The sequence below is a fragment of the Chelonoidis abingdonii genome, chromosome 1 (assembly GCF_003597395.2).
Source record: "Chelonoidis abingdonii isolate Lonesome George chromosome 1, CheloAbing_2.0, whole genome shotgun sequence".
In the NCBI taxonomy this organism is placed as follows: Eukaryota; Metazoa; Chordata; order Testudines; family Testudinidae; genus Chelonoidis; species Chelonoidis abingdonii.
In genome coordinates, this window is record NC_133769.1 from 257,956,244 (window position 1) to 257,971,286 (window position 15,043).

The following is a 15,043-nucleotide window of genomic DNA, read 5'->3' on the forward strand; positions in this document are numbered from 1 at the left end:
GGAGCCGACAAAGTCACCAAGGCATCTTGAGTGACTGGGGGAGGTGGTTGGGGAAGGGAATCAGACTTTTGCAGGGAGTGTTCCACATGAAGCAGTTTCAGTATCAGAGGGGTAGCCATGTTAGTCTGGATCTGTAAAAGCAGCAAAAAGTCCTCTGGCACTTTATAGACTAACAGACGTATTGGAGCATGAGCTTTCGTGGGTGAATACCCACTTCGTCAGTATATCTCCCCTCAGCTTCCTGGATTTGCTCTTGAAGCAGGAGCAGACCTTACACTTGGATGGGACATGAAACTCCCCAAGGCAGTGGAGGCAGCTCAAATGCTAGCTGCTGAGGGGAAAAGGCCCTGTGGTAGGAATTGAAGCCTAGAGTTTTTGCCATAACCTATGTAGGAAAGGCCACAAACAGACAGAGGCTCCGGGCAGTGAAGGCCCTGACCATGAAAAAAAGGGTGGGGGACCCTTTGGAAGCACAAACCTGTGCTACTAAGTAAAGAATATAACAACTGAACAAAATACGTAAAATAAAATTAAAAAAAAGCAGGTTACATAGCTAGTTGGTGGATACCACAGCACTTTGTCTCAAGCTGCAGCCAGCTGTGAAGGAAAAAGAACAGCAGTAGGTCCCACCCCTTCCTATATACCCTTCTACCAGAGAACCAGGATGGTAGAGTGCAGGCATGGATCCATGGGCATTGTTGATGAAAATCTCTAATCAAAAGCACACAGGCATTTGCACATCCTCGCATGGAGCACCCATAGGGACAACTGGAAGAAGTTGTATAGCTATAGGCACTGATCATGTGACCTATCCTTGAGATAATATTTTAAACTCTCTGGGTTCTTATACCATATTCACATTAAGGTAGTATTTTTCTACACATAGTGGAAGACAAAGGGGGTACAATATCTTCAACTTAAACCTAATTTTCCTATCTGGGCCTTTCCTATGCCCATAGCTGGCCATGTAAAGGAAGTAACTCAGCCCTTTGGAATACACACACCCTAATATAATCTAGCAGCCAACGGTTTGGTGCCATGGAAGAGGCACTTGTACAGCCCCAATAGTTACAGATTTTCTATACGGTTCACAAAGCTCAGCATATAGGGCAATATATCCCACAGTTGGAATATGCAGAGGCCACGCTGAAGGATAGTCATAAATTTCCTTTCATCAGCATCAAGGGAAACTATACTAATTAACATCTCTTCTTTCTGGAAAGCCTTTTTGAGAGAGTTTTTGGACTGCGGTCACCTAAAGCTGTATTTTGACTTGTTTCCAAATACAAGGTTGATTTCAGATTACTATCACTGACAGAAATCACTGAATAGAAACTCAGAGCTCTTGCATTGTATGCATTTACTTGAATGCTCTTTTTTGTGTTTGCCCCTCACTTCTACCTAGATAATCTAAGATTCTATTCTCTGTCAGAAATATTAATGTATAATGTGTTCAATGCTTTACATTTTCAGTATCTCAATGGCATAGGTATATCATATTTTTACAGATGGAGGAAGACTAATCTCTCTGCCTGAAGAGACATAAGGCTACAAAAGAACTTTGCCTCAACTAAGGAGTAAGAACCGTAACTTCCCGGGTCCTTGTCCAATGTTTGTTTACACTCTAGCACAGTGGTTTTCAAACTTATTTTCTGGCAACCCAGTTGAAGAAAATTGTTGATGTCTACGACCCAGAGGAGCTGGGGATAAGGGTGTGGAAGGGGCTCAGGGCTGGGGCAGAGAGTTGGGGTATGAGGGTGAGGGCTGCAGCTGGAAATGAGGGGTTCAGGGTGTGGGTGTGGGAGGGGGCTCTGGGCTGGGGCAGGGGGTTGGAGTATGGAAAGCGGTCAGGCCTCTGGGCTGGAGGTGCAGGCTCTGGGGTACGGCGAGGGATGAGTGGTTTGGGGTGCAGGAAGGGGTTCCAGGTTTGGGGGGCACAGGGCTGGGGTAGGGGGTCAGGGTATAGAGTTGGGGCATGGGCTTACCTCAGGCAGCTCCTGGTCAGGGGTGCAGAGGCAGGCTTCCTGCCTGTCCTCGCATCAGGACTGTGCTGCGCCCCGGAAGCGGCCAGAAGCAGGTCTGGCTCCTAGGTGGAGGCACACAAGCTGCTCAATGCAGCTCTCGCCCACAGGCACTGCCCCCCCCCCCCAGCTCCTGGCCAATGGGACTGCAGAGCCAGTGCTCAGAGCAGGGGCAGCATGCAGAGCCCTGTGGGCCCATCCGCCCCTCGCCCCCAGCCTAGGAGCCAGACCTCCTCCTGGCCACTTCCAGAACGCAGCATGGTATTGAAACAGGTAGGGACTAGCCTGCCTTAGCTAGGCAGCACCACTGACGGGACTTTTAATGGCCCACTCGGTGGTGCTGACTAGAGCTGCCATGACCCAGTGCCTTACATTCCATGACCCAGTACTGGGTCGCTATCCACAGCTTAAAAATCACTGCTCTAGCATAATTAAGTCAAGGGAAATCTAGCTGGGTCAAAGGCCAGGATGATAAGCAACAAACACAGACCAGGATATGCTTCACTAATGGCAAAGTTGGAAGATGTAAGTGAAGCTCAGGATACGCTTCCTCAGCTAGGGGAAGTACGTAACTCACACAACTTCTGGGCAGAATACCACAAAAGCACTCAGGGTTTCACTGCTGAGTGCAGGTTTGTGGGTGCTGCTAGGGACAAATTCTCTTTTTGACACTGCTCCTGGACCAATACCTGCAAAAGTTTATCTATCTTGAAAGCATCTGTATTGTTCCGTCAAAGTGTTCCTCTTGGCACTAAACTATTTATCTTTTAGTATGGATGTTTGTTACTCATTATTAACAATAGTTTACAATATTTGTTATTGAATGTTTATGCAAAGCTTCAATAGTTTCATAAAAATAATTATGTTTACCTTTGTTGGTTCCCCTTCTCAGGGCCGTAACTAGAGTGGGTGAGAGGAGCAGCTGCTCAGGGCACAGAGCCAGCGGGACTGCAAAAATGGGGCAGCACAGGCCCAACAACATCAAACACCTGCCCCCTTCACCTCCCCAGGATTGGCCCCAGCAGTGTCAGCTGAAGTCCATGAGCATAGTTTGGTGGAGCATTGCCTCCCCTAGAGAGGGGAGGTTCCAGAGCTGCTTCTCCTGCTGGGTGCTCGCTGCCTTTGCAGCTGGATGCTGCCTCCTGGGTCTTAGTGCCAGTTGTCTTCCTCTTCCACAGATGCTGGCTGCCCTATATGGCCACCATGCTGTTTTCTGTACAACGGTGAGTGCCCAGGTTGCAGGGGGAGGGGATATGGGGGAAGAGGCAGTGGGGAAAGAAGGAGGATGGGATAGGGCAGGGGAAAGGGGTGTGGGAGGAGGGGTGTGGGAGGCAGGGGATAATGGGAAAGGGGATGGGGTGGGGAAGAGATAGGGATTGGGGAATGGGGCAAGTAGAGGCAGATGGGGATGGGGAGAGGCATTGGGGCAGTGGGGAAGGGGTGGGGAGGAGGAGGAGAGAGAATGGGACGGGGGCAGTGGGGAAGGGGGAGAGGGTGGGGAACAGAAGGAGATGGGGGGAATCAGGAGCCCTGTATGCAGCATCCCCTCAGCAGCAGCAGCTGGTGCTCCCCTGTTAAGATGGCCCATCTTCTCCCAGCACCAGCAGCCCACCTCTGGGGGTACCCCTGCCACAGGTAGCCCCTACAGTGCTCTCCAAATGCCAGCACCCCCAAATATCCCTCCCAATACACAGACACCCCTCCAGCAGCCCCCAAATATCCCCTCCAGCTCCTCCTTCCCCTCTCCCTGGCAGTGTCCTCTATTTGGGAACCTGAAGTATGGTAACTCTAGAGCTTGCTCTGTTCTCACAGCCTTGATTTCAGGTGCTGGCGGTAGCGAGTCCACCCTGCCAGCAGTTGCCTGCCCCCAGCCCTGGGCTCAGCCCCAGAGTCGCATGGCTGAGCTCAAAGCTCTGGCTGTGAGACCGCAATCCTGGCAGCCATGGGGCTAGGGCAGGGGAGCAAGGGCCAGTTCTGCTCTGTGAGCAGGGAGGGTGGGGAGAGTGACCTGGCTGCAATGGCTGGTCCCTGGGCAGTGAGCAGGATGTGACTGGACTGCTGAGAGGCAGGTGCCCCAGGGGGAATGAGTCCTCCAGGGAATGGGGAGCATCTCATGGCAGCCAGGCTCCATGGGCAGGGATCAGCTCCAGAGGGTGTCACCAGCCAGCACCGAGCTCCTTCAGGGAAGAGGCAAGAGCGCGTCAGGCACAGGTTGGAGCTGTGCCACCCGACCTGCCGGGGAGTGCCCGTCTGTGCAGAGGTGGCCTGGCTCGGGCAGCAGGACAGGGAGGACTTCTGGGCAGCCAGCCAGTGCCCCAGCTCCGACAACATGGAGCGCCAGGGGTGTGAGCAGGCCAAGCAGCTCCACCAACTTCCAATGTGCTGGCTCCTGGCAGGAAGTGACAGTTTTCGAACTGTGGGGTGCATCCCCCTAGGGAGGCACGTTCCATAGTTGAAAACATCTGTGCTAAATGGAAGGCAAAAATCTGAGGGGGCATGTGACCCTGAGTGTCTCCCCTCTATGTTGCCTCTAGTGGGTACAAATGTGATTAGAGTCTGGGGCAAGCAAAATGCTTAGTTATGGCTCTGCCCCTTAGGAAAGGTTGAGATGCTGCTTAATGATGTTGATGTCACAAGCAGTTCTTGTTTCCATGTTACAATGATTCTGTGAAATACAGAAAATATCAATACATTATTTTAAATCAGGTATTTTCTCCATCTAATTGCACTGTGCAACTGTAGATTCTCTGGAATATGGAAAAAGGAAAATATTATATCAGCAACATCAGGGGATTAAAATAAAATTTTGCTGTGAGAGGAAATCAAAGTCAAGGTACAAATATTACTATATCTTAAAGTTACATTAAACTACAAAGCATACAAATAACACAGGTAAAGTGTAAAAAGCATAAAATCATGACTGGTGTGGAGAAAGTAAGCAAGGAAATGTTATATACTCCTCACAACACAAGAACTAGGGGGTCACTACATGAAATTAATAGGTAGAAGGTTTAAAACAAATAAAAGGAAGTATTTCTCCACACAACGCAGAGTCAACCTGTGGAACTCTTTGCCAGAGGATATTGTGAAGGCCAAGACTATAACAGGATTCAAAAAAGAACTAGATAAGTTCATGGAGGATAAATCCATCAATGGCTATTAACCAGGATAGGCAGGGATGCAAAACCATGCTCTGAAGTGTCCCTAGCCTCTGTTTGCAAGAAGCTGGGAATGGGCGATAGGGGATAGATCACTTGATTTCCTGTTCTGCTCATTCCCTCTGAAGCACCTTGCATTGGCCACTGTCTGAAGACAGAATACTGAGCTAGATGGACCATTGATCTGACCCAGTATGGCTGTTCTTATGTTCTTTGGTCCTTTACCTAACAGGGCAACTGTTCCAGTGGCCCACAATGCATATTTTTGTATATACTGTGTATATTTAAAAAGGCTATGATTTTTTCCACCGAGGTCGCAGAAGTCACAGAATCCATGACTTCCAGCGACCTCCATGAATTCAGCCCTGTCCACCAGATGCTGCAGGGTCCCCCCGGTGCAGGGGGAGACCCCACAGTTCCTCATGGCTGTGGGTGATGGGGGGCCCTGGAGTTCCCAGCCGCTGCGGGGCCTCAGCTCCTTGCTGCTGCGGCCCCTTCGCAAGCTCTGAGCTGCTGCGGGCAGGGGGACCCTCCCGCAACTCCCAGCCAACACAGGCAGTGGGGCTCACCAGAGCTCCAAGCCACAGTGAGTGGCAGGGGCTCCCTGCTGCTCCAAGCTGCCGAGGGTGGTGGGGCCACAGCTCCTAGTGTGGTGTGGGCAGCAAGGGTCCCCCCCCGCAGCTCCCAGTTGCCAGGGGTACCCTGGAGCTCTGATCCACCACCCCCAGAGTTCCAAACCACCATGGGTGCCGGAGGTCCTTCAAGGTCCCGGACGCTGTGAGTACTGTGGAGCGCCGAGCCCCCACAGATGGTGGGGGCCTCCAGACCTCAGAGCAGCCCCAGCAGCTGCCCAACCTCCGCAGGTGGTGTGGGGACCCCGCAGCTGGGCTCCCCATTTTGTCAGGGATATTTTTAGTAAAAGTCAGGGACAGCTCATGGGCTTTCATGAATTCTTCTTTATTACTCATGGCCTGTCTGTGACTTCTTTTAAAAATATCCATGCCTTAAAATCTTAGCCTTAATAATGCATACAGTATGCATTGTGATAGGGGGCATCAAAACAGCAACAATGAAACTAGAATGAATATCCTAGCAATCACTACATGAACAGAATAGTCCTTTCAGAAGGGCCTGCTTAATGAGCATATACAGAATTATGGTAAATTAAAAAGTGTTCCACCTAAACTCTTATTTCCCACATGATGATTGTAATTGCTTTCTAATGCTTTGAACTCTACTGTACTGTATGGCATGCAAGTACACATACCAGCACTTATTCGGTGTCTTATATTTCAGGGTAAGTGCACCCAAAGGCAGTTATGGACCTTTCCAAACTACACTTCATCTCCGGTTATACTACTGCTCCTTTCCAGTACTCTCCTCCCCTCTTATCACCGTATCTCATCTTTGTGTGCACCATCTCCTCAGTCTAAATAAACTCAGAAGGGCCAGAGCTTGAGTACAGTAACAGTGTATGAACCAGTCTGACTTCCTAAGCCAATGCGCCAGAACTAAAATTTTATTTTAGCCAATAAATCATTTGTTTAAGAAAAATGTTTGAAAAAATTGCAACTGTATTACTTTTGTTTATTTTTAAGAGTAACATGAATTCTTACCCCATGTGTCTAATACCAACACACACAAAAGTAGGATTTAAAGCAATTTAGACACTTTTCAGCAAGTACATTTTATTTCAGTGAAGTTATGTATTAATATTTTATTTAAAAAATAGTAACGTACAAGTCATCTTTGGAGAATGACACTGTCTATAGATTATTGCAGATAAATAGTTATTGGAGACTTTTAAAATATAAGAATTGTTTTAAACGTGGTTTAACCTAAAGATGCTGAAGTTAACAAAAGGGAAGTTTAGTCATCTGTTCTAGTTGTATGACATAATTTTAACACTACAAAGCTATGGTTACTTCCCAAAGTTTGTTTTTAAAAAATGATTCTTCAACCTATTCTGTAAGCCACTAAACAGTTTGTCTTTATGTAGTAAAGAGATCTAAATAAAATAAGGCTCCAGTCCTGGAAACACTTATACACGTGTTTAACTTGTGCATGCAAGAAGTCTCATGGAAACAAATGGGACTAGCCATGTTTGTAAAGTTACTCATGAGTCTCTTTAATAGCCCAGTTTATTTAAAAAATGCTCAGCTTCTGAACCAGGGAATACATGTAAAGAGGCCAAAGACTGAAAAGCAGATGAAAGTGGATTAGACTATATTTTTAAATGACGTGGTCTTCAATTAGTAATGTCAACTACAAATATATTAGCATGCAACACTGCAGCACTGAAGACCATGATTCGTTTTCATTAGAAAGCTTAGATCACACAATCAGAACAATGTTTCTATAAAAAATAAACCAATGTCAGCAAAATTAGTAAGTGGTTATTTGAGCAGATTTAAATATTTAATACATTTCAAAACACTTCAGAAGTTACATTAAATGCTGTTTAATAAGTAAACATAACGCATCAAAATTACTTTCAAAAGGCTATAATATATATATTCACTGAATACTTCTGTACTACAGCATTCATATTATGAATGAAAACTGTCTATGGTAGAGATATTTTCTTTGGTACAATGCACTTAAGTGTGACTTGGCCATATGCTCCTAAAGTATAAGGGCATATAAACATAGCTGCTTAGTGGAAATGTTCATTAAATTATATTAATGTAACAGTAACTTACAATACTGTATGCACATTGACCATATACTTTTCTTCTTTAATTTGCAGTAGTAATGGCCATTTTCCAAATTTTTGTTTGGTGAGAAATACAGAAGAAAAAGAATAAGTATAGGAAACCATAGCTTACTTGTATAATTTTTAACATTTGCTTGCCATAATCCTCTGTATTACATAAAGCTGGAAATGAAACAGAAAAATACATTAGTAAATACACAGAAAATGAAAAACTTTATACACAAGAATTATTCACAATGGTACAGTTAATAAATCCATTTTCATGTACAATTCTTACACAAGAAGACATGAAGGGAAAAGAAAGTAGCTACATTGTTTATAAGATGCAATTTTGAGAAGGTAAAGTAGAAATAGAAAACTGATGTATATAAAGAAAAAGTCAAGCCTGGTCTTGCTCCAGCATTCATGGGAATGTGTGTGCCCATATAACTTCTAAAATTATGCATAGCAGTTGGCCAGTGACATGCAGCTGGGTATCAGATCAAAATTGAATTTTCAATTTCAGTAAGACTGACAAAAACAACAAAGCAAACTGTTATTTACAGTTAAATTGTAATCCACCGTCAGGGACCAAAATGATTAATTTTATGATGTTTGTTGTTTTTGTCACACTCAAAGTTAAAACATATTTTGTGTGCATCACTTTTCTTTGTGAAAACACATTTGTTTTAATGAATTATTTTGGAGTTCTGCTTTTTAAAGGACTCCTGTAACTCCACAACTTTTTTAAGTTTTCACAAGACAAAAGTCAACTGGCTCCAAAAGTGAAAAAATGTGAGCCATATTCAGGATACAGTACAATTGTAGGACCATGTTACAAAATCCTGAAAACACTTTTTTGTAACGTATGTGATGAGACAATCACAACTATGGCAGAGCAACTGGTTCCTCAGTGGAGAGGAGGTATTGGAGGATTGCAAGCCAATGAGTGCCATTGACCCAGCAAAGATTACTGTTTAGCACTCACAAAGATCTACATTGGCTTCACTCTTTACTAGAAAATAGCATAACACCTGATAATACAAAGAATAAAAGAAGAAACGCAAGAAAAAAGTAGTAACTATAAAGATCAATTCTACAACTTTTGAAACTAACACATACCCTAAACCCATAAAAACTCGACAATTGCATCCAATTGCTATTTCTGGAATTCCCTGTGTGAGATTCTGTCCCTTTCTAACTTCTCCCTCTCACTCTGTTCCTGCACGTTCACAATTTCATGATCTCTGACATCAAAGCACAGGAGTTCAAGCCGAAAACCTGGATCCCTTATTGAAAAAAAGAACTCTCATAGAATATACAGCAGCTCCTCAGATCAGTCAAAATAGCTAAGTTATTTAAGTCAATGACTCATAATGATTATTCATACTTTAATTCTCATCATATAAAAGATAACATATTTACACTGTTTATTAAAATGACTGAAGTTTGGTTATGACTAAATAACTCTTTGAAATGTGAAGACTTTTTTCTCTATTGATATCCTAGACAGACTGCTAGTATGAGCACTTACTTTTTACGGTCCTTGTCTTTTTTCAAACTAACGCTAGGTGTAGATGCAAATGCCTGTGCTTGAAGTAACTCAGTAGCAGCTTTCCTTTTATTGAATGCAATCATATCATCTTCCAGGAGTTTTCTTTTTTCCTCCAGCTTCATCCTCTCTTCTTGGTGAAGTCGCTTAAGATGTTCAAATTTAGCCTGCAGCTATTAACCAAAGCACAAAAATTGCATTTCCAACCAGTGACACATGGTGGTAGCCTTGCCACAGGAAAACACTCACTAATACTCAAAGCAAACTTTGTAAGCTACATAGATAACTTGCATTTTGTTATCATTGCAGATTTCTTACATATCTTGAGCTCTTAAAACACTGATTCATAAATCAAACACAAGGGAACCATAATCTTGTTTAAAAAAAACTTAAAGAAACTTTCAGAGTACAATAACATATTTATATGTGTTTGCATTTACAAAAAATGCTTAAACAACCGTTTTTTTTTCAAACAACTTTTTTTTAAAAAAAAGGCATTTAGGATGACATGTATACAGATTTTAATTTGTATTAAAAAATTAACAGGGAGACACAGGGGTCAGCAATTCTTTTCCACCACTAACAGGGAGTAAACAAGCCCCAAACCTTATCCTGGATGATCGATTACTGCACGTAACATAATGCTGGAGCCTATAAATTGCAAGAACTAAATAGGGCAGTAGATTTGCATCAGGAAATATCTTCTATGGATCAAAAATTGAGGCATCCACAGGTAACATTTCCAAAACTGAAGAGAGGGCCCCCTTTATGGTTCAACAGAGAAGTATCCAATCATCACTGAGCTGAGTAAAGAAAAACAACAGCTTGATAAAAACTGGAGTTGTGAAGCTCTTTGATATTAGAACCTCAGAGAAGAGGAAAAGATTAGCAGAGCGTTGGAAAATTAGGAACTGTTGGGCAGACTATCTAAGACTTCTACCTCTCTAAAACTAGATGATCAGAAAGCCATCAGATGGCTGTATATGTATGTAGCCCAGTGTCCAGGACTACAATTTGAGTAGTTGGAGAAAAACTATTTGTTGTATCACAAGAGTTAATTATTTATCTGCAAGACTTGTTTCTGAAGAAACACATTTTAGGCTTGTCTACACTAGCACTTTTGTCGGCAAAACTTTTGTCAAGCAGGGGTGTGAAAAAAAAACAACACATCCCTCACCAACTTAAGTTTCACCGACAAAAGTGCTGACGTGGACAGTGCTATGTCAGCAGGAGGGTGTCTCCCACCAACATATCTACCGCCACTCATTGGGGATGGTTTAATTATGCTGGTGGGAGAGAGCTCTCCCACTGGCATAAAGTGGCTACACAGGAGACCTTACAGTGGCGCAACTGCAGCAGTACAGCTGTGCCGCTATAAGGTCCAGAGTATAGACATGGCCTTAGTTAAGTTTCTCTGTGGATCTGTGCAGTTACAGCTCCAAGTGAACCACTGCATGCTCAAAATCTCTGTTGAAGCTGTCCATATGGACTGCCACACTTGGGAGATTAGCAAGCAAATAGTGATCCTGTAGGCCGGTCAGCCTGAGGAGCAGTATTTAGAAGTAACTGCAAGACTACTGTCCTGAATTGGGCAGAATTCAGGTACAGAGAGTAATTCTGCATAAAGAGCTCCAAATATCAACCTTGCATATAAGTGAGGTAGGACAGATGAGGTAATATCTTTGACTTGACCAACTTCTGTCAGTGGGAGGTACAAGTCCTTAGAGCTACACAGAGCTCTCCTTCAGGTCTGGGGAAGGAAGCAGTGTTTGAGAGTTTGTCTACACTTACAAAACTGCAACTGTGCTGCTGTGGCACTTAGTGAAGATGCTACCTACACCAACAGAATAGCTTTTCCCATTGTGTAGGTACTCCACCTCCCCAAGAAGTGGAGGTGGAGCTACACCAGGAGGTAGGTCGATATAACTGTGTCGCTTGGGATGTGCAGTTAATGGTTTCGGGGTTTTTTCCTTGTACTGAAGAATGTTCTCCTAGAATATTTTGGTGGCCCTTTCCAGAATGCAATCTACTTCTCTGGTGGAATCTCCTTGTTTAGTGAAGGTGGTTTTAAGTGTGTTTAGGTATGCAAACTGGACTTTCTCTTTGGAGCAAATACTGTGGTATTTTTGAGTGGCTGGATGTAGACAATACATTTTTTGGTGTGTCTGGGGTGGTTGTTGGATCTGTGAAGATAAGTGTGGTGACCCGTGGGTTTCTTGTATATAGATGTTTGTAGGGTTCCATTGTTTAAGCTAATCATGGTGTCCAGGGAGTTGATGCTGCTGTGGGAGTGTTCTACGGAGAGTCTGATGAATAGGTGGTTGTTAAAGTTATGATGAAAATCTATGAGGAAGTTTAAGTCTCCTGTCCAGAGGATGAAACTATTATCAATGTATCTCAGATATATCACTAGTTTCATGGTGCATTTTTCCAGAAATTCTTCCTTGAAGTGACCCATGATGACGCTGGCATACTGGAGAGGCAACCTAGTACCAACGGCCACTCCCATGGTTTGGGCAAAGTGTTTGTTGTTAAATGTAAACTCAAAGCAGCACCAGATGCTTCCAGAACAACAAACGCAAAACCTGAAGACATATCTTTACAGCTACAAAGATCAATACCTCCCATAACATACCTTTCAAGATCCATGCTTATTACACATGCTTATTACATGTAATGTAAATCACCCAGTGCATCAAATGCCCCAAGAATCACTATACTTTCAAAAGAGTTCACACAGAAAAACGATAAATGACAAACACACCATATCACTCTGAGTGAACACTTTTCACACAGCAATTGGTTCATATCCAATCTTTTAATACTTGTCCTCAAAGCTAATCTGCATAACAACTTCAAAAGGAGACCATGGGAACTTAAATTCATACTCTGCTACACACCAAAAACTATTGACTTCACAGGGACACTGCTTTTATGGCTTATTACAACAATTTGTAACACACTACATTGCCTGCTACCCTTAATTGCCCACTTCAAACCCTTTACACATAACAATCTAGCTCCCAATTACCCATTTTATTTCAAGTGACCTTTTCAAACATTGGTTACCCCTTATGCTTAACAATATCTGTCCCAACCTGTATTTAGCTCAGACACTCTGCTTCCTTCCCCAGACCAGAAGAGCTCTGTGTAGCTTGAACAGTACTGGGTTGATCATGGTGCCAGGCCCACACTCAGAAGGGGCCCTGGTGTCCGGACCGTGGCTCCACTTCCCCTCCCTACTCTGCCTGAGCTCTAACTCAAGGTCCCCCCACCACTTACTCCTCTTCACCTCCCTCCCTCCTGCCTAACCTGTGGGTGTGGGGCCAGTGGCACAGCTGGGTTGGGTGGGCTCTCAGGGGTCATGTCCCAGGGGTCTGCTTCACTTGAAGGGGCAGCTCTGGCTTGGGCAGTCTCTACTGCCCACCTCCCCAGGCCGAGCTGCCTGGGACTGGTGCAGGGACCAGGCCGGTCTCAGCCAGTGGGTGGGGGGCAGCACAGTAGGCTGGGTTGAGCCACTCCAGGAAAGTAGGTCCTGAGGGAGCCCAGCCCACGAAGGCTCTGGCCTGGCTGACTGTGCCGTTCCCAAGGAGCCAGAGTAATCCCTGACCAGTCCCAGCTGTGCGGCAGGCTCAGCTCATGCACAGACATAGTCACTTCCCAGCACCTGAGGCTGGAGGGTAAGCAGGGCATTGGAGATGGTCTGTGTGGGATACTCCTTGGGGAATGAAAACAGGTCCCCCTGCAGATTTCTTTCCTTCCTTTTAGAAAATGACGAAGAAACAAAGGGAGTGGGAGGTGGGGCAGCTGAGAATGCCCATGGGCTTAGTTTGGGCACGGTTGCCAGGTGTCAGATTTTCAACTGGAACACCTGGTCGAAAAGGGACCCTGGTGGCTCTGGTCAGCACTGCTGACTGGGCCTTTAAAAGTCTGGTTGGTGTAGTGAGGCTAAGGCAAGCTCCCTGCCTGCTGCGGCTCCGCACAGCTCCCGGGAGCAGCGATATGTCCGCCCTCCGGCTTCTAAGTGTAGGGGCAGCCAGGAAGCTCTGCACACTGCCCCTGCCCCAAGTGCTCTGCAGCTCCGACTGGCTGGGAATCACAGCCAATGGGAACGGGGTCGGGGGACTGCGCCTGCTGGATGCTGCCTTCTGGGTCCTAGTGCTGGTTGTGCTTACAGCCATCCTGTTTTTTGTACAACAGTGAGTGCCCATGGTGGGGCGGGACGGGGCAGGCAGGGGATGGACTGGGGATGGGGGAAGAGGCAGTGGGGAAGGAAGAGGGATGGGATGGGGAGCGGATGGAGCAGTGAGGAAGGGGCACTGGATGGGGAACAGAAGAGGATAGGAGAAGTGGGAGCCCAGCATGCGGATCCCCTTGGCAGGAGCTGGGCCTCCCCCATTAAACAGGCCCATCAAACCCCCACCCTGAGAAGCCCCACCTCCCTTACATCTAGAACACCCCACTGAGCCCCCCCTACCCTCCCCACTGAGCCCCAACCAGCTGCACCTGGACCTCCACCCCAAATGAACCCCACCTCCCCTGCACCCAGACCATGTCCTGCCCCACTGAGCTCCCCACACCTAGACACCCCATACTGAGTCCCAACCATCTTCACCTGAACACCCCACTGAGCCCCCCCTACCCTCCCCACTGAGCCCCAACCAGCTGCACCTGGACCTCCACCCCAAATGAACCCCACCTCCCCTGCACCAAGACCCTGTCCTGCCCCACTGAGCTCCCCACACCTAGACACCCCATACTGAGTCCCAACCATCTTCACCTGGATCCCTTCTGCAGAGTTCCACTGCCCCGGCACCTGCTCTCCCCTCCCCCATGAGTCCCTGTGCATCCAGATCCCCCAATGAGCCGCCCACACCCAGACTGTCCCATACAGAACCCACCTGGATCTCTCCACACTAAGTCCTTCTGCACTTGGATCCTGCTGCCAGGCTGAGCCTACCTGTCTACGCCTGGTGTGTCTTGCGTAGATGGGCAGGGCCCCAGGATATTACTGGGGCAGGCCTGGCCCTTGCGTTGTGTCAGAGTGAGGTGCAGCCTCACTACTGAGTCCCTGTCCCGGGATGATGGGAGGATGCAGGGTGATCTCCCACTTTCATGCAACCAGTGGCCTGTTCTCCCCACTGCCATGCTGGAGCTTCCACATTTATGTATTGACAAATAAAATTTGCAGAATTTTAAAATATTGTGCACAGATTTTTTTATTTTTCTTTTATGCAGAATTTCTTCATGGGGTGCTGTACAGCTGTGATGGTGGGATTGTGAGGGGGATGCTGGGCAGTGGGGTGGTCTGGGGGGGCGCTGGGCACAGAGGTCAGAGGGAGGTCTCAGTGAGGGCGGTGAGCATAGGGATCTCTGGTGGAGGTCTCTGGGCGAGGGGGTGCTGGGCATAAAGGCAGGGCACTGGGCAGGGGGGGTGGTATGGTATGGACCCACCCCCAGGTGGAAGGGGCATACTGACAGCGCAAGGTTGGGCGGATCAGTGCATGTCTGGTGGCTGCAGGTTTGTAAACAGAGCCCTTGTGCTGGGCAGCACGGAGAGGGGCAGATCCCACCATACCATGCCCTGTCTCATTGTCCCCAACTGGCCTCTCCCTCT

At 46.3% G+C, this 15,043-nt stretch overlaps 1 protein-coding gene across 2 annotated transcripts in view; it reads right to left on the reverse strand.

Moving 5' to 3' along the window:
• Positions 1-6,677: 6,677 nt before the first annotated feature.
• SEPTIN10 (septin 10) overlaps positions 6,678-15,043 on the reverse strand; it is a 63,193-nt gene continuing 54,827 nt past the window's right edge. Inside the window, exons 9-10 of one of the 2 annotated variants that reach the window (XM_032777810.2) lie at positions 9,409-9,599; positions 6,678-8,057 (exon numbers count right to left, since the gene is read on the reverse strand). In XM_032777810.2, coding sequence (XP_032633701.1) covers positions 8,048-8,057; positions 9,409-9,599 — 201 coding nt within the window. In that variant the 3' untranslated portion in view covers positions 6,678-8,047. Of the gene's footprint in view, positions 8,058-8,146; positions 9,164-9,408; positions 9,600-15,043 lie in introns of those variants that run through there. The other variant, XM_075061389.1, reaches the window with a different exon arrangement.